Below are 22,063 nucleotides of genomic sequence, written 5' to 3'. Positions count from 1 at the left end.
TTTTCAGTTTGGATGATTATTATTATTGATTATAACATTAAAGGGATTACGGGGGACGGGGGTGTGACACATTAGATCAATACAGACATTCCAAAGATAGAGTACTCTAAAGCAGAGGTTCTCAAACATTTGGGACCCCCAAATTTGGCCGTGGAGCACCATCTGAAACGATTTTGTGCCAGGGACCCCAACAAGAGAATTTCTGTGTTGAAATCATTCAAAGGTTTTCACAATTCAAGATTCTTCTAAATGTTTCAAAAATAGCCGATCTACAAGCTCAGAATGCATTGTGATGTGTTGTTGTGAGCTTGAAGATCGGCTATTTTTGAATAGTCAAAGTAGGCCTATAAAATAGGGTTAAAGTGAGCCTCACTATGTTACTTATTTTATGAATATAATTTTGTCCAATCTGTATGGTAGAGTATGTTAATGCAATATAACTTAAGATCATGTCAAAGGTCATGTTTCATCTAGACACAGGATCTGACACGAGTTTTGTCCTGATGGTCAAGATTCAATTTATCCCCTGAGCAAGCAGGCTGGCTCTATTAGCGCAATGGTAAAGATTTCAGCATGTAAGCAGGAAACCAGATTCAATTCCGGGGTAGAAGAGGAAAGTAATTTAGCTGGGGATCCCCTGGAACCCCCCACAGACCCCTGTATCTATAGCCTAAATGTGTAGGCAACGAACGTATAATAAATGTGCTTATTTAACAAATGTAAATCTTAAGCAAACAATAAGATCAATCTACTTAATAATTCAACAATATAATAAGGGTAATAATAGTAATAATAATAATAATAATAATAGTAATAATAATAATAATAATAATAATAATAATTATTATTATTATTATTATTATTATTATTATTACTATTATAATGTTAAGGTCTAGCCTAACTATTAAGACCATTTCCCCCATCATTGCTGTGCACATAAATGGCTGTAACCTATTTAGGGCCTGGTATGTAGGCTACTGTATCTCTGACTATGGGCAGGGAAGGGTTAACAATGTGCCATAAGACGTGCTGCTGGAAGGAGGAAAGGAAAGGGAAAAAAACACCCAAGCAGTGACGATCGGGCTCTGTGCAGCCAGTCAGTACACACACAGTCACACAGTCACACACAGTACAGCACAGAGTCACCATATGATCGGTGTGTGACATTACGAATCAATAGGATCAATCAGCAGATCGATCGATCGATCCGATCGGTCATATCTCAAGATTTGTTTTCATTTTTTTTTTCAATGGGTTCCCATGATCGTATTTAGAATAAAAGGAGGACCCAGGCAGACATGGATCTAAGAAAATTCGGTCATATTAGAATAATAAGGAGGACATGCAGTCAGACATGGATCTAATAATCTCGGTCACCACCCCACTGACGAGAGGAGGATACAAAAACACGCGTGGTTTGCGGTGCTTTCTGTTTGCAGCCGCTGGTTGTCAGTAGCGCGTCGGTCGGTCGGTCGGTCGGTTGGGTCGGTGCGTGTGTTTGTGTGTTTTGTGTGAAGAGAACCGGGGGGTTTAATACAACAACCGACACGTCCGAGCCAGCCAGGACCGCCACCCCGCCAGCGCCAGGCCGTAAACCAGCAGCTTCCAGCGTTTTTAATAAACGACACACACACAACCACTGTGAAATGAGCAGGTGGTCCCAGTCGGGGGTCTTCGTGCTCCCATCCATACCGCTGCTGCTGCTGCTGGGCTTTCTTCAGCTCCTCTGCACGCTGCGTGTTGTACACGGTACGTTTTACCCAATGTTATAATGACGACTAAAAAGGCTATTGTCGCTTCTTTATTTGACATGGTGTGTGTGCCTGACATAACGTACGTGTGTGTTTGTGCGTGCACTGTGTGTGTGTGTGTGTGTGTGTGTGTGTGTGTGTGTGTGACCGTGCAGTGCACCTGTTCTTCGGTGGGTTTGGTCTAGACCTGCATGGCTGGGTTTTTTTGTTCAACCTTGGGTTTGCTGAACAAATCCTTCTCTAAAAGACCCAGACACTGACACATAGTATTAACTCTGAGAGGATACATATGTAACCAAATGGACCCCTTTTCATGGTCCATATGGTTACATTTGTATCCTCTCATAGTTAATAATACTAGTGAGGTTATTAACTCTATGCAAATGTAACCAAATGGACTCTTCTCAGGGTCCATTTGGTTACATTAAGTATCCTCTCAGTTACAACATGGTTCAAATAACACTAGACACAGTGAATCCTTGCCATTAACTCTGATAGGATACAAATGTAACCAAATGGACCCTTAGTTTTCTCTATACCTCCATGGTCCATTTGGTTACATTTGTATCCTCTCAGAGTTACAAAATGTTTTTTTTTTAAGTAACACTGATGATTTAACAGGTGCACGTGTGTGTGAATGAAATTGCTCAATCGAAGCTTAAAGAAATAGTCAACCTGTTTTCATTTCGTTATGGAAGCTAGTATTAAAGGAGTGCGACACACACACACACACACACACACACACACACACACACACACACACACACACACACACACACACACACACACACACACACACACACACACACACACAGACACAGACACACAAATTGAGATATCTAATTCCTCCTCCAAAGGTGTGGAAATAAAAGCCAGTTTGTGTTGCATTATAGTCTACCTACAATACATGGCAATTCTGTATCTTTGTGTCCATCACCTGTGGGCACTTCATGTAGGCCTAGTGGGCACTTCATGTAGGCCTAGTGGTCACTTCATGTAGGCCTAGTGGGCACTTCATGTAGGCCTACTGTATGTATGTATGGACATTTGTTACACATTTCCAGTGTAATATAAGATGTAGCCTAGATCTTGGTACACCAGTCAAATTGAGTGTCTGCCACACACACACACACACACACACACACACACACACACACACACACACACACACACACACACACACACACACACACACACAATCTGAATCTCTCCTTTTTTCCCTCAGTCTGTCAGTCAGTCAGACTCATCCCCAGTGGGCTTGATGGATCTATTTATTAATTTATATATTCATGAAGTGTGGAGGCCGACAGAGAAGGAGGCGGGGCAGAAGGGAGGGGGGGGGGTGTTGAAGGCTAGCAGTGTAGTGTTGTAGCTCTATTGATAATATGGAGCACTTTATTCAGTCCACGGCACAGCGCGTAGCAACACTGCAATCCCCATTGGATGGATGAGAGGGGGAGAGAGAAGAGGAGAGACATATGGACAGGGGGGGGTAACCGTTGAGGGGGGGCAATTAGCATCGGCAGGTGATGCCAATAATTATGAACCAAGGTTAATGCCAATTGATGCTGTTGAACTGCGAGGCATCCTTGCGAATGTGCTAGATAATTATTAGTTGTCTGATTCGAAGAGGGGAGAGAGAAATTGCACAAGCTTCGTGTTATTTTTGTGTCTTTGTGCATGGCTGACAGATTTTCTTATGCTTAATTTAAACATTAAAAAATAATAATGGATCTACAAGCTCGCAACGCATGCAGCCGTGATGTGTGTTGAGCTTGTAGATCGGCCTTTTTCCTGCAGCAACTGCTGGCCTAATTAAAATGGAAGGCAATTTTCCTCAATGGTGACTGTGGCACTATTAGACCCAGTTCCTAAGCTGTGAGGAGAGAGAGGGAGGGAGACGGGGTTGGTGCGCACCGTCTTTTCAAGCGGGAGGGGTGGTGGTGGACTGGGGGGGTGGTGGTGGTGCACCCACTCGGTGTGAGTGGGTGCACTGAAGCCTTGCCGTCTTAAAGTGGGCGGGGTGGTGGGAGGGAGGTTAGGCTCCATGACAAGTGCAATGCATGGCGTCTGTCTCTGTTACTGGGGCAAATTCTATTACCATGACCTCCAATGTGACAATTCATACAAAGCCCAATGGCTTGCTATTTTAAGACCCAAATGGCTGTTCATTACAGCAGGCGGCATGCGTTTGAAATCCACGTTCCCTTGCGCTTTGGACGTTGTGTTCGTTATACAAATGTCTAAATTTGTCTAAATCTAAACTAAATGTTAGCCCGATATTCAATTGATAGTATGTATGTACTTTATGTGACCTGTATAGGCTAGCGTATCGTTTCAACTATCCATTGCGGTCTCACTCTCTTTTCCATTGTCCGTCTCTCCTATGCCGCCCGTTGGTCTCTCTCCTATATGCCGTCTCCCTCTCAGCTTTCCTACAGTCTATGCTGTGTCCCTCTGCTTTCCTACTGTCTCTCTCCTATGCCGTCTCCCGCTCAACTTCCCTGCTGTCTCTCTGTCCTATCCTGTCTCCCCCTTTCAGCTACCTCTCCTACGCCTTCTCCCTAGTCTTCCCTGCTGCTTCTCTCCTACACTATCTCAATCAGCTTTCCTAATTTCTGTCTCTCCTGCATTGACTACCTCTCACCTTTACCTTCCGTCTGTCTCTCCTGTGCTGTCTTGCTCAACTTTCCTACGCTGTCTCACTCTCAGCATTCCCATTGTCTGTCCTACGCCATCTCCCTTTCAGCTTTCCTAATCTTGGTCTCGCCTGCATGGACTACCTCTCACCTTTTCCTGTTGTTTGGCTCTCCTAGAGGGCTTTCACTCAACTTTCCTACGCTGTCTGTCTCTCAGCTTTCCTACTGCCTCTCCTACGTTCTCCCTCTCAGCTTCTGTCTGTCTGTAGTATGCTCTCTCTTTGCTTTTCTACTGTCCGACCGTATCTCCTACACTGTCTCCCCCTCAGCCTTCTAATTTGTCTATGTGAAGGGAATACAAACCAAACCAATACAAAAGACGGAATAGGATTGGTCCACAGTCTCTTTTCTAAACTATTCTTTGGGTGCATTTATCAAAACATGTTATTAAATAGTGTTTGATCTCAGTCATCTCATCCTCTAATGCAACCTTTTTCATCCAGTGGTTCAAAATCCATTAGTAGATTGTGAAATCTCAATGGGTCAAACCCCAGTAGTGGGTCATGAAAATCTCTTTAACTGTAACAGCACAATTAACTCTTTTGATTTTAAATAGTGACCCTTATGCTGCGTTCACACTGGCTGCTGCAAAGATGCAGGCTACCATTCATTTTCAATGGAAGCCCTGCAGCGACATGAAGATTTAAAAATACATCCGACGTTTGTACAGTAGCTGCTACAAAAGATACACCAGCTACAAAGCTACAACAAAAAATGGAGCTGGTTTCAACTTCAGATCCAAAGCTACAAATATGTGGTGTAGCTTTGTATCTTTTGTATCTGCCAGTGTGAATGCAGCGTTATTGGTAATTGTTTACACCCTTAAACACTGAGGCCTTTACTATGTGCATGTTGGAGAGAAAGAACAGTGTTTGGAAGAGGAATATTGACGTTTCTATTTGGTCCCTGAAAACATGAGATCAATAGAAAATGTGTGCATAAGCACAAAAAGACTGTTTAGAATTGCTGCGATACGCCTTTATACCCAGTAAGAGGGTACATAATGTCTATGTTCAGGCTTAATTTTAACACTCCAGATTTCAATGTGTTTCATAGACCTGAGCTTCAGTAAATTAGACCGTAGGGGTGAAATGCTGACTGTGCCATTTGCTTCAACACGGCATTCCAAGTAAGCTTGTTGCTCTTGCATTATTGTGTCTAATCATACCCCTCTGGTTCACATTGGCATCAAATGTGATTGTTTTTGCATCAACAGATGACTAAGCACTTGCCGTGTGCCTGAGGCTAGCTTACAATGTGCCTACAGTATGTACGCTATGAACCCTGAGTGTTAATTTAAAGAGCCATGCTTTTGGTACTTTTTCAGTTTTTCATTATTTTGCGTGTGTGTGTGTCTGCCTTGAGCACCCATTGTCCGTTCAGTAGTGATGGGTCGCTCATGATCGAGTTAAAAAGAACTAGTTCATTGCCGTGAACGAGCTCGTTCAATTCCTGAAACTGTTACGTTCACGCTATCGTTCATGCCCCATTCCCTCCCCCCGTACACAGGACGTAATAATAACGCTCCCTCGATAGTGTTTTTCACTAGGAAATAGCGCTACTGAACGTGAACGAATCATTTGATCGAATCATTGCCGCGAACACAATCGTTTGTTCACTGAATTGAGCGTTTTTTCCCACCACTACCGTTCAGGCTATGGGACCGTGACAACGACTACAGATCCTGTGGCGAAAATTCTAAACTTGACAATTTGGGGAAAGTGCAATATCAACTTCCATTTGGTCTTTGCTCATGTGCAAGTTCAGATAGATGGGTCAACCCACTGAGGAGAAAAATGGATTAGGGCAGACATATGAATTTTGTTCATTTTATTGTAGGATGGAGTTGATGATAATCCTCTAGACAACCCAGTGTAGTTAAAATGTGCCAGGATGTCTTGCCTGTGTATTATGTTTTTTATTTATTTTTATGTGTAAGCTTCTCTGGCAAACAGACTGGACATCTGAAGTATCGAGACTATTTGTCTCCCATTACATTAATATTGGATTGCTTCACTCTACATAATGGGTCACCCCCAATGTGAATGCATGTCAACAACCAGGACATGTACGGTGAAGAGAACATGTTGTGAGCTTGTAGATCGGCTATTTTAGGAGTTTTGCTGTAGAGAGAAAAATGGCGGGGACCATGAATAGACCTCTGGCAATGAAGTATACAGGGTACAAGTGGTTAAAGAGGTAAATTTCAAGATGTCGATTTATGTGGAAAAAAAACATTGCTTACATGTTGGATATAAAAAATGTGGCCCCGCATGCAGTATCATTTTCAGAATCAGACCTCCTGAATAAACTAACTGAATAGCCCTTATCTACGTTGTACTGTACACACACACTGCTGCTGAAAGGGAAGTGTGTTTTGTGTGTACAGTAAGTGGTAAAATCTCCTTGGCATCAAGGAGTTATTATAAGACTTGTAGACATTATTCCCACCAATAAGACAGTTCATTCATTCAGGGAAAGCACAGATTCAAAACTCAAACTGACATTGCAGGGCAGGCTGTCTCATGGGTTGTTGGGAGCGGCCATAGCTGAGTGGTTAGTGAGCCCGCCTGGGGAACCAGAGGCCCTGGTTGTCCCATGTTCTACTCCAGGCCAGCACTGTGTCCCTGAGCAAGACTCTTCTTAACCCCTAATCGCTCCCTAAGCGCGGTACAAAGGCTGCTCAGTGCTCACTGCTCCTACTAGTAGTTATAGGATGGGTAAATGCAGAGGACAAATTTCACGTTTGTGCAAATATACAGTGACAAAAAAAAACACCCCAAGGAGTGAGGACTTATTGTTATTATCTTTATTTGTTTTGACATTTTTATGAACCTGGTACCCTGTAGGGCTTTATTCATGCTCTGAAACTAGGTTTTCACAATATAGTCTAGCAAAAATTATATTTATTGTAAAGCATGATTTGATTATCAGACATTGAATGATAAATCATATTGAGTCATATTGTGTAACTTTATCAATGAATGTCGTTTTCGACCACTTCTCTAAACCTTATTTTTAGAGTGTCTGGTCCTGACACTGGTGCCAGAATGATGCAGGCACTCTTGAGGAAGTGCTTTGGAACCAGAAATGTTTTACATTTTGTTGCTCAAGGAAATGCATATTCTGACAACATACTGTAGTTGTTTTCCAGAATATTCTTCCCTCTTGGTTTCTGACAACAACATAGTTGTTGGTTTCCAGCAGTCACAGACCTTGTTTTATTTGTTCTGAGGAGGTGCTTCTGGACGAGCCTAGTTTAGTTTTGAACTGACTTCTTGGATTCACAGTTCGAACAAGAACACATTGATTATTGCCTCTTATACACTACAATTTGGCTTGTAGTAACGTGTATATACTGTTTAAATCACATACGTTTAGCTAGCAGAGGTGTTGCCAAAAAGACGACAGAAATGAAAGTTACACCGTTTGTGACTTTATTTCCTTGACTCAACAACATATGACTCGTATGTTCTCCATTCTTTTCTTTCTTATGAAGTGAAGATTTCAGTTGGTCATACTTCAGCTCACCAACGCCCAGTTTCTCCTTCAAAAAGTGTTTTAACAGGGATGCTGCATGGTAAAATCCTCAGTGTTACTTTAACTCAGAAGAGTGTACAAAATCTACAAATATAACCAAATAAGAGTCCATTTGGTTCCATTTGTACACTCCTCAAATTTTACCGTGTGGGGTCTGTCATGGGCAAACAAGGCCGTCTTACTAGAATGCAATTACAAGCGACCTTTAGTAGCCTCCCTATAGCACCTCACATAGCCCTCCGTTTTATCTTTAACCTCTTAACTAACTTATGCTCAATTTATACTCCGTCGCACAGCTGTGTCACTCGCTGACAAGAGCACATTTTCAAGCTAACAGCATGTCACATCGCAATTAGGCAATATATTCTTTTTTTAAGCCTCTCATTACCTTTTTTAGTTTCTCTCTTTTTTTTATACCTCTGTAGTACACACACACACACTCTTTCAGGCTAACTGCGTGTCACATCGCAATTAGGCACTATTCTTTTTTAGCCTCATTAACTTTTTTGTTTCTCTTTTTCTCTCTGTAGTACACACACACACACACACACACACACACACACACACACACACACACACACACACACACACACACACACACACACACACACACACACACACACACACACACACACACACACACACACACACACACGGAGTGCACCGGGTGTCCCTATAGTGTGGTTGTTTCACTCCTGTCCCCTCTAGTCTCCTATTAAGACGGGTGGATAATTAGCTACTTTTCCACATTAGAGCTAAGCATAGTGCACTGCAACTGCTCCAGCTACACCGGTGAAACCAATGGGTCCAGCAAATGATTACATATCACCCAGTGAAGTCTTTATAGGCATTATACCTGTTTAACAGTTTAAGGGTAATTCAATTCAATCTTTATTCCAGACCAGGGGGGATCCATATCACAATTATTACAACATAAGTTACACAACACAATAAAAAAACTGAAACATTAATAAAATGCAAACACATTGTTCAGTTTCTGACATACAAACATGTGCGCCAATGGTTCCACAGTCTAGATAGATCAGAGAACCTGACATAACTGCGTGTAAATATGGCTCATGACTCAATACCACAGAACTGGAATTGTATAGAACCTACGTTCTACTGTCGGCCACAGTAATTCTCCTATTACGGCATAAAATAATTGTATACGTTGGTTATTTTTTAACCACTTAAACACAACAGTTTTTGTTGACAGGGGTCTATCCTTGTTCCCAAATTCTTTTACTATACACCAAATCTGTAGCCAATAGCCGTGAGCTTGTAGATCTGCTATTTTCACCAAATGTTCACTTTTTTCAACAGTTTTCTGAAAAACTTACGTTGCTATGTCAGTTGACTTTTTCAAGTCAAGGACCCCCAAAATTATATGCATTTGGCCGCGGACCTGCATCTCAAAATATGTTGCTCCAGGGACCCCCAGAAGCAAAGATTTGAGTTAAAGTGGTTCGCTTAAAAAAATGTACCCTTACAGGTCTGTAACTCTTAGTGTACAAATGGGGCTCCATTTCACGCTCAGAGTTATGGGTATTCTTAAAATAAAAACGTTTGAGAACTACTCTTCTAGACAGCTGTGTGCTTCCAACTTTGTGCTTCCAATTTTGTGGCATCAGTTTGTGAAAGGCCATTTCCTGTTACAGAATGACAATTCCCCAGTGCCCTCCCACGCTCCTCTAGTACAGAAATGTTTTGTTGAAGAGTGAGGAAAAATGTGACAGGCCTGCACAGAGCCCTGACTTTAACCCTATCAAACACCTTGAAACTAACTGAAACGGCGCATGTGAGCCAGGTCTAATCGCCCAACATGAAGTGTCTGACCTCATTAATCCCTTGTATATGCTTAATTAATCCATTAAGACCGGGAACGCATCTGTGTCATTTTTAGATTTCTTTGGCTATTCAAAAATGGCAGATATACGAGCTCATAGCACGGCACCGAGTGTACAAACTTAACCTCCCCTAGACATGTTGCTAGTCTGTCATAGGGACATACCCCAATACAACCCTTGATGCTGAGTGCCAAGCAGGGAGGCATTAGGGTACCATTTATATAGTCTTTGCTATGATTCGGCCGTGGATTGAACCCCGACCTCTCAATCCCAAGGCGGACACTCTACAAGGCCACTGAGCTGGTTTTCTGTATAATGAAATATCCGATAGGGGCACCAGGGTGACTGTGGTTAATGGTCTTGTGGCTAAATAGAAGCAAATCACAGGCATTGATATGATCCCCCCTCCATGCTACTATAACAGTCTCCACTGTTCTGGGTGGGAAGGCTTTTCACTGGTTGGAACACTAAAGGCCGTTTCAGACGGGAAGCGAGTGACGCGCCTTAGTAATTCATTTTTATTTAGAGGCGGGCAATCATTTGGGACGCGCAGAGAAGTTGAAGGCCCGGAGAGGCAAGCGGGCGCGGTCCCGGGAAATTCTCGTGGTCGTTTTGTGCACACGCCCGCGGGCGGCAAGAGCTGGATTGTGGTCAGCTTCTTTTCCCCTGCTACGCGCAGGAGGACAAAACAACAACGATCGCGGGGCGATCCCCGCTGATCCAAGCGAGAACACCCGCATCACACGGCCTTAATGCAGTTTTCTTCCATTCAGCCACAAGAGTGTTTGTTTGTGAGGTCAGGCACTTCATGTTGAGTGACTAGACCTGGCTCACATTTCATTCCAGAGGTGTTTGACAGGGTTAAGATCAGGGCTTTGTGCAGGCCAGTCACGTCAATAAAACTATGGCATGCTTTGGAAAATGGTCAGCAGTAATGTCAAGTATGCCGTGAGTCATAGTCAATGGACTGTATACCAAACTTGTCAGTATATGGTCCTTTTTTAGAGTGTGTTGCCCCAATTATGGTCTTGTTTTAACAGCACTTAACTTCAGGTCTTCTCCTTTGGTTTATTATGTGTTCTAGGAACTGATGTTTATTCTACAGTGTAACCACACGAACCCTAGCTTCCCTATTCTGGAGCGAATATTTGCCGTAAATAGCAGATCTAGAAGCTTGCATTGCATTTTGTGAACTTGTAGATCGGCAAAGAGATTGGGTGTAGAGAGGGACCAAGTATATAGAGCCCTGGGGGACCCGGGTCAACTACTGTATAGGGTTTAAGTGGTTAAACTTGTAAGTCTCCTAAGTTGGAAATTAAGTTCTTGACACAAACCCTATGAAGTTTAGAGAATTTCCAGGTCACTCAGAAGTCAGCGCCACTCTCAGGTAAACATTGACAGTGTCATATCATTTCTTTTCACAACACTGAAACAATTACAGAACAATTTCGCACGTTTCAGCCTTGGTACACATACATCCCCTCGTTATCTCAAGCAGGATTTGTTTGAAGGGTGAGTTAAAGTTGATGTGCATTTTTGATCATGTAAAGTAATGGGTAGTATTCAAATGACATTGTTCATTGCTGATTGATTGAATACTTTATTAACATGTTTGATAACAGTACGACAGTACAGTAAAAAAAAAAGCTCTGCTAATATGGAATGACACAAAAATCCCAGAGGGGCTTGTTTCCATTGTGTTCCATTGTACTCAATTCATCAATGATGCGATGTTGCTATAGTAGCTTGACACTGCTGTCAACTGTTTTCTGTTATGCTAGCCGGGTAAAGGATTCAAAAGCTATGGTCAATCACTGATTCGGCATATAGTACATATTTTCAGTAGTAAAAAGTGTAGACGTGAATTGCATAGGGTTGAAAAGGTGTAGTTTTTTTTTTCTTCAATTGACACGGCACAGAAGAATAAAGTATCCTTAACGTTATGGCTAGTTTCATCTTCCTTCAGAAACGGCTAATACAGTAAGTCCCATCACGGGCAAGTAGACTTCAAACCCTGCCTACACTGCATGGTTGGAATGTATGCCCAGATGGGCTGGTATTATGGAATATGGTTTATACCTGTGATTTTCAAAGCCCTGTAGTAGAAGTGTCAATTCACAGTCTCTCCCCTGTAATCATTGCCCTCTTATCAGTAACTACGTGACTATTTTCGACGCTCGCCGAAAATAGACTATACTGTAGGCTATAGTAATGGGCTATTTTTGGCGTGCCACACTGTCCTATGACACCTCAAGCCTGACCTATATGGTCAGGCATGAGGTACCGCTTTGTGGCAAGTCAACTCAATAAATAAAATTAAAACAATATCCGTCACTTAGACCAGTGGTTCTCAAAGTGTGTTCCGGGAACCCCCACCCTGGGGTCATTGAGGGTGTTCCCAACAAAATGAGTTGATATAGCATCACGATCAGTTTAACCACCAACTTAATTTTATACTTCGGCTATTCGAAAATGTCAGATATACAAGCTCACAACGCATCGCGATGGGACGGTTGTGAGCTTGTAAATCTGCCAAAAAAAAATAGATTTTAATATTTTAGAAAAATAAATCACACAGATATTCTCTTCTGGGGGTCCCTGGCATAAGATGTTTTTCAGATGGGGGTCCTTGGCTAAAAGCATTTTAATTTGGGGGTCCTTGACATGAAAATGTTTGAGAATCAATGACCATTTTTCAACACAAACCAGCCCTGACCTGCCTTCTAGTCACCAGAGGGCAGGTCATATGCATCTGGAGGCTTAATATCCACTAGAGTCTAGTGGATATTAAACTCCAGACGAGTGTGTGAATAAGACCAGTCGGGTCGCAGCCCCTTTGTGCACACGTAGCATAATTAAAGTGAAGTATAATGTCAACCTGTAGAGGAAACTGGGCTATTGGCTAAACCCTTGCACAGTTTCTTAGTTCAGTGGAAACATTTTACCTAATACTGCTGATAATGCTGAGCCCCTGTATGTTTGTATTTCCATTAGTTTTCCGCTTGGTCTCCTGTAAATGCATACCATTACCATCACACAAACCTGTTGACCTGTGGGTTATGAATTGCTATGATCTTGTATAAACATTGCCAGGGGCTGAGGACACCCATGGCTTGAAGCCCATTCATTTACTGTCATAAAATATGAATAATGGACTGTAGCAAGGTTGCTTTGTTTTCTCACTTAACGCATTCAATCCGGGAACGCATCTGTGTCATTTAAGATTTGTTTGCTACAGCATAACCATTATTTTATTCTTTGGCTATTTAAAAAAAATCACACCCAGTGTGAAGTGGGTGGTGTGGTCACAGTGGTCATCACAGTGATGGAAGTTCACTTAAAGAAAAGTAATATTGTGGACCAACACCCCTAACTTAAAAAAAACCAAATGTGTTTTTTTTAAGTGCATAGTCCTATTTATAGGGCTATGCACAATTGTCATGTTTCCCTAGCCAATCACAGTCCTGAATAGACTGTGATTGGCCAATCACGGTGCAGGGTTAGGGGGGTACACTGGTGGCCAATCACAGCGCAGGATTTGGTGTGCAAATATCCAAACCTCACATATAGGGGCGGTTTCACCGCCCAAAAATAGCAGATATACAAGCTTGTGCTATGAGCTTGTAGATCTGCTATTTAAAAAAAATCATGAACATTTGTGCAAATCTTACAAATACATATATTTTTTTGAAACAACATTTTAACTAAAATCTTTGCTTCTGGAGACGTCCCTGGAACAAAACCTTTTCATGTCAAGAACCCCCAAAATTACATGTTTTTGGCAGCCGACCCCCACAAAATGTTGTTCCAGTGACCCCCCCCACCCCCCACCCCCCACCCCGAAGCACAGATTTGAGTTTAAAAATGTTGTTTCAAAAACATATATGTATTGAAAGATTTGCACAACAAATGTTTAAGAGCTAAACTCTATTGCGTTCCCGGTCTTAATGGGTTAAAGCAGTGGTTCAACCCCTGACCTTCATTACACGATGTTGTTTATCCATTTGTCAAAAACTGCCCTGAAAGCCAAATGTACATAGCTTTCTTTAAAGCAGGGGTCTTCAACGTTTTCAGGCCAAGGACCCCTTGGCTGAGAGCGAGATAAAGCAGGGACCCCCATTATATATTGTATAAAAAAAATATGACTTGTTTCACAGCACTATCATGTTGGATTCATGTTAATGTGCATTTCCATTTTCATGTAACAATGCACTTAAACAATACTTATTATACCTGACCTTTCACTCTGTACTTAGCCTGCTCTTTTTCCCCCCTATGCTAAACCACTTTGCCGAAAATAGCAGATCTACAAGCGCAGCGCGAGGCGTTGTGTGCTTGTAGATCTGCTATTTTTGGCTAAAGTTCTCCTCAGAATAGGGATGCTTGGTTGAAGTGGTTAATGTAAAAATCACACAAAGATTTGGCGGACCCCCTGTAGTAACTCTGAGGACCCCCTAGGGGTCCCGGACCCCCTGTTGAAGACCTCTGCATGCTTTAAAGTATACCTTAGCTATTTTGTAATAACGTACGTTACCACAATAACGTACTGTATATTGTGATTTGTGCTTTCTGCACTTGTTCAGATCTCATTTTGTAATTGTTCTGTCCTACCTCGTTGCCTGATGAGCAGTGTTGTAGTACAACTGATGAGGAACAGGAACACGCACACCCAAACCCAACTTAGGCAGGTGCTGAGCAGAAAACACAATGACTTACAAAAGGAAGGAAACGGCTCGCACACGATTGGGCTCGAGTGGGTCCTTTTCTTTACATTTACAAGTTCAAGTAGGGGTGACATCGGAATAAAAGCTGGATAATTTGGCCTTGGAAATATGAGCTCTGTGGACTACCTTGAATTGCAATAAACAATGTCTTGCACAAAGGGAGGCCTTGTATATTGAAGTGAAGATGGAATCAGAATTTTCATCAGATAGTGTACACTGTAGCCTACACTACAGTATGCCCCAAATCAGTGGGTAATTTTCTAAGTCAGAGACTTGATTTAGGGTTAATGACTGTACTACAGCACTATTTCAAAATCGACCTTGCCTCATATGAAAGTCGAGTCCGTCCAAGTCTGTCCAGGTCAACCCATTGCCAGTGCAAACTCTTGGTTTGGACATTCTGTGGCATGCGCAGATGAGAAAACAAATCATACGTCATTCTTAACCCCAAATTCACTCTACCGGGGCTCAGATCATACCGTACTCCGAGCAGTTGGAGGCCCATGAATGAACTACCCGTTATCTCTGGGAGGCCATTCTATGACATCAGTTATGTACTGTATGATGCGCCAATGTGGGATAGTTTGGGGATCTCCATATTTTGGCAGAACGGGGACACAGACAGACTGAGGGTGTGTGGGGGAAATTGTGGAGGCCCTCTCTTTCTTCACACTCACACTCGCTCTCTCTCTTTAAGAAATGCACACAGTCTGAGCAAATCTCCCTGTTGCCTAATAACACCAATTCTGTCAAAGATCTCTATTTGGACATAATCCACCCCCCAGTTTGATCTGTTATTTGTAATCTGCATATTTGTAATCGCGCTGACGTCAGGCATGTCAATATTTGGACATAATACGCCTGACACACACACACACACACACACACACACACACACACACACACACACACACACACACACACACACACACACACACACACCTTGAACATACTATAGCCGATGAACCTACACAGTACTTACGTGTACAGTACACAAAATAATAATTGTAAGTATACAGCTGGGATAGTATCCTATCTAGGGCATCTATCACTGTCTGCTCCAGGTTTCCACCTGGACTGGCACAGAGTCACTCCATGCTGGAGCTTCCTTCCACCAAGGTCACTCACTGTGTTATTTTAAGACTGAGGGATAAAGTAGAGCTGTATTAACCACTTAAACCATACTTTTGTTCACTGGGGTCCCCCAGGGAGATTTTTACTTAGTCATTTTTACCCTACACCAAATCTCAAAATGTCTACCTTGGTAGCCAATCTACAAGCTCACAGGATAGAAAACCAGCAGTACTAGCTGGTAAGATAGAAAACCAGCAGTACTACAGGTCCTGGTAGGATGGAAAACCAGCAATACTAAAGGTTCTGGTAGGATAGAAAACCAGCAGTACTAGAGGTAGGATAGAAAACCAGCAGTACTAGAGGTCCTGACTCCTGGTAGGATAGAAAACCAGCAGTACTAGAGGTCCTGACTCCTGGTAGGATAGAAAACCAGCAATACTAGAGGTCCTGACTCCTGGTAGGATAGAAAACCAGCAGTACTAGAGGTCCTGGTAAAATAGAACATCAGCAGTGTACTAGAGGTCCTGGTAGGATAGGAAACCAGCAGTACTGGGTCTGGAAACACCTTCCTTGATAGCTTCAGTGTTTCCACTCCACATTATGTGGGGCTTTTTGTCACCTTGAAGCTGTTAATTAACCTCTGTTGTTGGTGCATAGCTTGATCAGAGTGAGCACACGGGGGAGCAGCATTGTTGCCAAGTCTGCTTATTATAAGCAGCTTTCGCCTTCTTTCTGTAAGTCACTCGTAAATATTGTATATAGGGTTCAAGTGGTAAAACTGACTTTGATGCTATATTAACTAATTTCTCTGGGGACCCCCCCCCTGTGTGTGATAATGTGGCCTAGTCGCTTCTTTTGGGGCTTGTTTTCGTAGACCTGGCTGCTTGTTTCTCTCGCAAAATCCGGCAACACTGGGGAGCAGTTGGGGGGTTAACAACATGAAAACTAGCGTCCCTATTCTGGGCATGTGAAATTATGTTGTGTGTGTGTGTCACTCACAAGTGAGTATGTGTGAGGATCAGATATCATTATTCTCTAAAAGTTTTTAATTAAATCTAAAGACTGCATGAGAATGCATTGGCAAAAAAAAATGCTTGTGTATGTTTTTTCACCCTTGTATGGCCAGACTATATTACTGAGCTCATTTTAATTTTTTAGCTCTGGCAGATTCATCTGGTTTCCTGGCTAACAGTAGTATACATTTATCGATTTGTACCTTGGGAGAGTGTGCAAATGTAAACTGTCACTCTTGTACACTCTCAGAGTCAAATTGACACCGACAGGTTTACTGCGTTGGTTCTAAACCATAACGTCTGCTTCTGTCTCTTTCGTTTGTCTCTCTCTCTCTCTTGCTCTCCTCTCTCTGTCTCCAGGCGCTACAACAGAATGTGAGCCCAATCAGTTTCAGTGTGGTAACGGCCGCTGTATTCCATCTGTGTGGCAGTGTGACAGAGATGAGGACTGTTCCGATGGCAGTGACGAGAGCTCGTGTGGTAAGGGGACTACTCACTACTCACACACACACACGCGAGCACACACACACACACACACACACACACACACACACACACACACACACACACACTTGAGCACACACACACTCACTCGCGCAGACGTAACGCATGTTCCTTACATGTCACACTCGTTCTATGTCCTACATGCATGATGTATCTAACACACACATGATAGTTTGACAGTTGTGTATAATTTAGTGTGCATACTATAGCATGGCAAAACCTAATCCTTGCACTTAAATCCTCACTCACTGACTGAGTCAGCGCTTTGTCTTTAACACACACACGCACACGCACACACACACGTGTCCACACTATAGTCGTTAAACCCTTGTTAGCTGGGCCCCAATGGGTGTTTACCCAGCATCCTTTAGAGAGAGAGAGAGAGGTCCAATAACTCATGGCTCTCCTGTCTTCATTTTCTCTCCCTATCTATCTGTCTGTCATGATGACCCAGATAGATGTCGTACAGGAGGGAGGGAAGATGAGAACAAGAAAGGAGGATGGGGGAGCGGGAAAGAGGAGAGAGGGAGGATATCTGGGAGAGATATAGGAAGAGATGGAGGGAGTTCAAGTGGGGAGAGAGAGAGAACAGTTGAATGAAGAGATGAGAAGAGGGGAAATAATGGTGAGATGGAAAGATGGAGTAAAGGAGGGAGGGATCGCAAGATGGTGAGAAGATGGCGAGATATATGCGATTGAAATGTAGCAAAAGAAAGGCATCCCCCCTCACCTTCTATCTCTCTCTTTTCTCTCTCTTCTACACAGTAAGTGTACTTTTTAAAAAGGATAGTTCTGTTACTTCTGATTGGCATTAACAAATACCTGTTTTGTTAACAATATTTCACCACACTGTTCCATCGATGTATTTTAGGGCAGATCAGGGGGTTTTACAACGCCCCTCAGCTGCTCTAAAAATCCACACTAAACCTCAGCCTTTTGTGCCTTATTGCTTTAATTTATAACTGGGTGTGTACAAAGTGTAACCAAATGGACCGCAAGGGACCCGTAAGGCTTGCAACATGTCACATTGCGAAGCGTTGTGAGCTTGTAGTACAATGTAGACCAACTAATTTCATTTATATTTGTATTTTTTTAAGCCATTTGAAAATGGGGGGGGGGGGGGGTTATGGCTATTTGGGAACCCCTGGCCTATATTATTGACTAGATACATTGATCAGACGTACTGTATTCACAATTGCTAATGCTCTTTCACATCTTTCAGTTGTGGTAAAAATGTGCTTTTTAAATTGAAATTATCCCTCTCTCTGTTTCTCTCTTTCCAACAGATAAGAACACGTGTGCAGAGGTAGACTTTGTCTGTCGTAATGGTCAGTGCATTCCCAAGCGGTGGCAGTGTGACGGCGAACCTGACTGTGAAGACGGTTCTGATGAGAGCATGGACAACTGCCGTGAGTAGAACACTGGTCTGCACTCAGCTGTCCTCAGGTTAAAGGGCACATTGGTTTGAAAAGCTTTGTCGAGAGTCATACGAACACAATTGGCTGGTGTTTGGAGGAGGGGAGCCGGTCACGGGGGGAGGGTGATATTTGTCACTGCAGGTACTCCTACGGGCTGGGGTGGCTCTACCAGGGGCGTCACAGGGGGGGTGTAAGTGGGACTGAGTTAATAGGGCCCCCCCCAAAAAAATAAAATAAAATAAAATAAAGTGTTTTTTTTGTCTTTTTTAAAGGAAAAAAATCATAGGGGGGCCCACAGTGAATATTTGTCCCCAGGGCCCAGAATTTGGTGCTACGCCCCTGGGCTCTACGTCTTCCCGGTGGGGGCTCCTCACTGGCAGGTGAGCCAGTAGGCTACAACAGCAGTGACAACACACATAAATATGTGTGGGGAGAAATTAATTGGCATAACGACTACATTGGGGGAGGGTAAAAAGATCTAAAAGGAACTATATTATTTTCTACCACCTACACGCTCTCTCCCTCACAGCTATCCTACGGTGTCTCTCTCTCTCTCCAACACTGTCTCCTTCTCGGCATTCATACGGTCTCTCTCCTACACTGTCTCCCTCTCAGATTTCATCTGGCTTAATAATGCAAGTGAAATAAAGCCATGGCTTCCTTCACATCCGGTTGAACACTGCCCCTTAGCTGTGGTTCAGTCCCAGTATACTATGGCCTGCAGTGAGTTATTGCTTTTATGAAAAGGTCACCAAACATGGCGACATGAAAATCATAGAGGCATCTTAATGAAATGTTTTTTACGGCGTGGCTCTGTATGAGGCATATACTGTACAGTACTGTACCACTGGGTACAGTATATGGGTCTTAGGGATGGACATTTGGAGCTTTTTTGTAAACGTGTAACCTTTGGAATGTAGGCGGTTAACGGCGGTTAATCAATATAATACAATTGCAGTTCAAATGGGGCCTGAAACATGTACAGTAGGCCTATTGTTATAGGTCTACATCTCATTCCGTACGGCTATTTTTTATTAGGTATTGTAAAATATTGTATGAGGAACAATTAAGTGATTTATTCCATTCATATTTTGTTAATATTTTATCTATTTGTATATATGACTTAATTTTGGTTAATTTTGGTTATTTAGTCCTAAACGGTTAGTGACACACATTTCGTTTAACCGTCCCATCCTAATGGGGCTGTATGTCTGTCTGGGGCTAATTTAGGAAAATGTCTTTACGCACACTACCAGTAGGCCAAGGAAGAAAGCCATGCATTGGAATATTTACTAAAATCGGGCTGAAACCTTTCCCAAACATGGAGTCATAACGTCATAGCTGATGGATGTCTTAAGATTGCCTTCATGAAGTCTGAGATCACATAAATCCATTCATGTTGTTAACATGTTGTTAACTCATTCAGTGCCACTCGACGTCTAAGACGTCCGTTGTATCATAAGCCCTGTGCCACTGGACGTCTAAGACGTCAAAAAAAAGAAAGAAAAACACATTTATTTTTTTGGAAAAAAAATTTCAGAACCCAAGATATCATGATTTGAAAATGTTCTGCTCCATTCACTTCTTGTTTAACTTCTTACTGAAAAAGGCTGTATCTCGGCTCCTAAGCACTTTTTTTTTTACAATGAATTTTGGCTCTGGCACTCAGAGCCAAACTGCCAGAAATAAGTCAGGCACTGAATGAGTTAACATGAATGTATTCAGAATATTTTCTGCCATAAAGTAGTCCCTGACTGACTCCCTGCATAAACAAGGTGATTTACATTTAGATTTGTTATTCAAGTCTCATCCTTGTAGTCTTTCTGAGGTCTTTGACATTGACGTTTCTGACGCTGACATAGAAATCTCACATTTCATTAACCTTCTACACCTTTGATGCTGTTTTGGATTTTAACTGACACCAGTCATCAAATCATTTGACGTTCCATTTAATTAGTTTAATGGTGTTTGCTTCATTTAGTCTGCATTAATGAGGACTCTTAAATGCTAACACAGCATGAGGGTAATGTTGATATTACTGCAATTGGAATAAAGCCAATTCTAAGATAAAAACCTTGTTCCTCCCAAGGGTCCTTTCACTAGTCGATGCGTACACCCAAACGGCAACAGAAAGTTAATTCACAAGACGAAACAGAAGTGACTTTTAAAAAAAGCACTTCTTTCAGATGCCTGACAGCCGAGGTGCGTACAAAGGGGTATTTGATGATGTTGGAACCTGTTAGTGCTGACTCTTTTCTAGCAAACATCACAAGTACCCTAACCATTTTGTTCAGGCCTTCAGAAACATTGGAGGGGTGGGGGTTGTTTTCCAAGGAGAGCTGGCCTGTCAACTAAATGACAGTAGTTTAAAAAGAACAAGGTCTACCTCTGTGAAGCCGTACCACGGAATTAACAAGGTGGCCTTCATGATTAAGCAGATGACTATTAACAAGGTGGCCTTCACAATTAAGGAGATGATGTGCATTTATCTTCAGTTTTGATTATATTTTAAAGATGGAAACTAATCCATCAACACCCTGTTTAGTTTGACATTTAGCTGCACTTTCATAAGGATATTCAGCCAAACAACCTTCAAACAAACGACTTGAAACAATCATTGTTTCAAGTCAATAGAACAAAGATGATTTCTCTAGGCTCTATCATCATCATCAGTCATTGTAGAAGCCCTTTGTAACTGTAAGCCTGTTGAACAAAGCTTATTTTTGTATTTTGCTGTTTTGTTTTTGTTGTCGTTTCAAGGAACAATGTTCTTTTGAGGCTTGTGCTGCGTATTTAATTAATTAAATGTATTGACTCAGGGCTGTTAATATGTAGATTCTGCTGTCATGTCTCCAATCTCTCCATACTTGGAATTGTGTACTTCACAACCTCTTCAAATAATCTGACTAAATGTAGCAACCAGATGGTCATTGCACATCTTAGCATTTATGTTGTAATTTAGTTTGTAAAGAATCAGAGCTACACAATTAGGTACCACCTGCTTAGTCTGAGTCAACAGTTTTGCAAGTTGCAACTATTGTTTATAGAAAGGTTTTGTTTATTTTTTTTTCAGTAAATGAAAGGTCTGACAAAATTGGGTTTCAAAGTTTGGTTCAAGTACACAGTTGCTCCTTACTTAGATTATTTGTTTTCAAATATGCTTTCTATGGTCCTGTTAATATGAACCTTCCAGCAATATTTTTTTTGAAGATGCATCATTATCAGTCCTCCTGAGGGGATTATTAAGGCAAGGCAATTTTCAATCTGATGGCGATTATTTGCAGAATACATTATTTTCCCTCTATAGGCACAAGTTCCTGTTGCATTCTCCCAACAGCTCTGAAGACATCCTAAATGTTGACCTAGGAAAATCTAGGACAGTGGTTCTCAAGGTGAGGTCCAGGGACACTCGGGGTTCCTTGAGGGGGTTCTAAATGGACCCTTACATGTCTGTAACTCTGAGAGTGTACAAATGGAGGACCCATATTTG

The 22,063-nt window shown here is 42.2% G+C and overlaps 1 protein-coding gene across 3 annotated transcripts in view; it reads left to right on the top strand.

Annotated features, from left to right (window-relative positions):
• The first annotated feature begins 1,129 nt into the window (after positions 1 to 1,129).
• Positions 1,130 to 22,063, top strand: part of vldlr (very low density lipoprotein receptor) — an 80,759-nt gene continuing 59,825 nt past the window's right edge. For all 3 annotated transcript variants that reach the window (XM_080418771.1, XM_080418770.1, XM_080418769.1), the window contains exons 1-3: positions 1,130 to 1,749; positions 17,012 to 17,131; positions 18,442 to 18,564. In XM_080418771.1, coding sequence (XP_080274897.1) covers positions 1,647 to 1,749; positions 17,012 to 17,131; positions 18,442 to 18,564 — 346 coding nt within the window. In that variant the 5' untranslated portion in view covers positions 1,130 to 1,646. The remainder of the gene's footprint in view (positions 1,750 to 17,011; positions 17,132 to 18,441; positions 18,565 to 22,063) is intronic.

Source organism: Gymnoscopelus braueri (assembly GCF_963280865.1).
Source record: "Gymnoscopelus braueri genome assembly, chromosome: 22".
Lineage (NCBI taxonomy): Eukaryota > Metazoa > Chordata > Actinopteri > Myctophiformes > Myctophidae > Gymnoscopelus > Gymnoscopelus braueri.
Note: the sequence above shows the minus strand (reverse complement) of the source record. Positions and strands in the feature narration are given on the sequence as shown.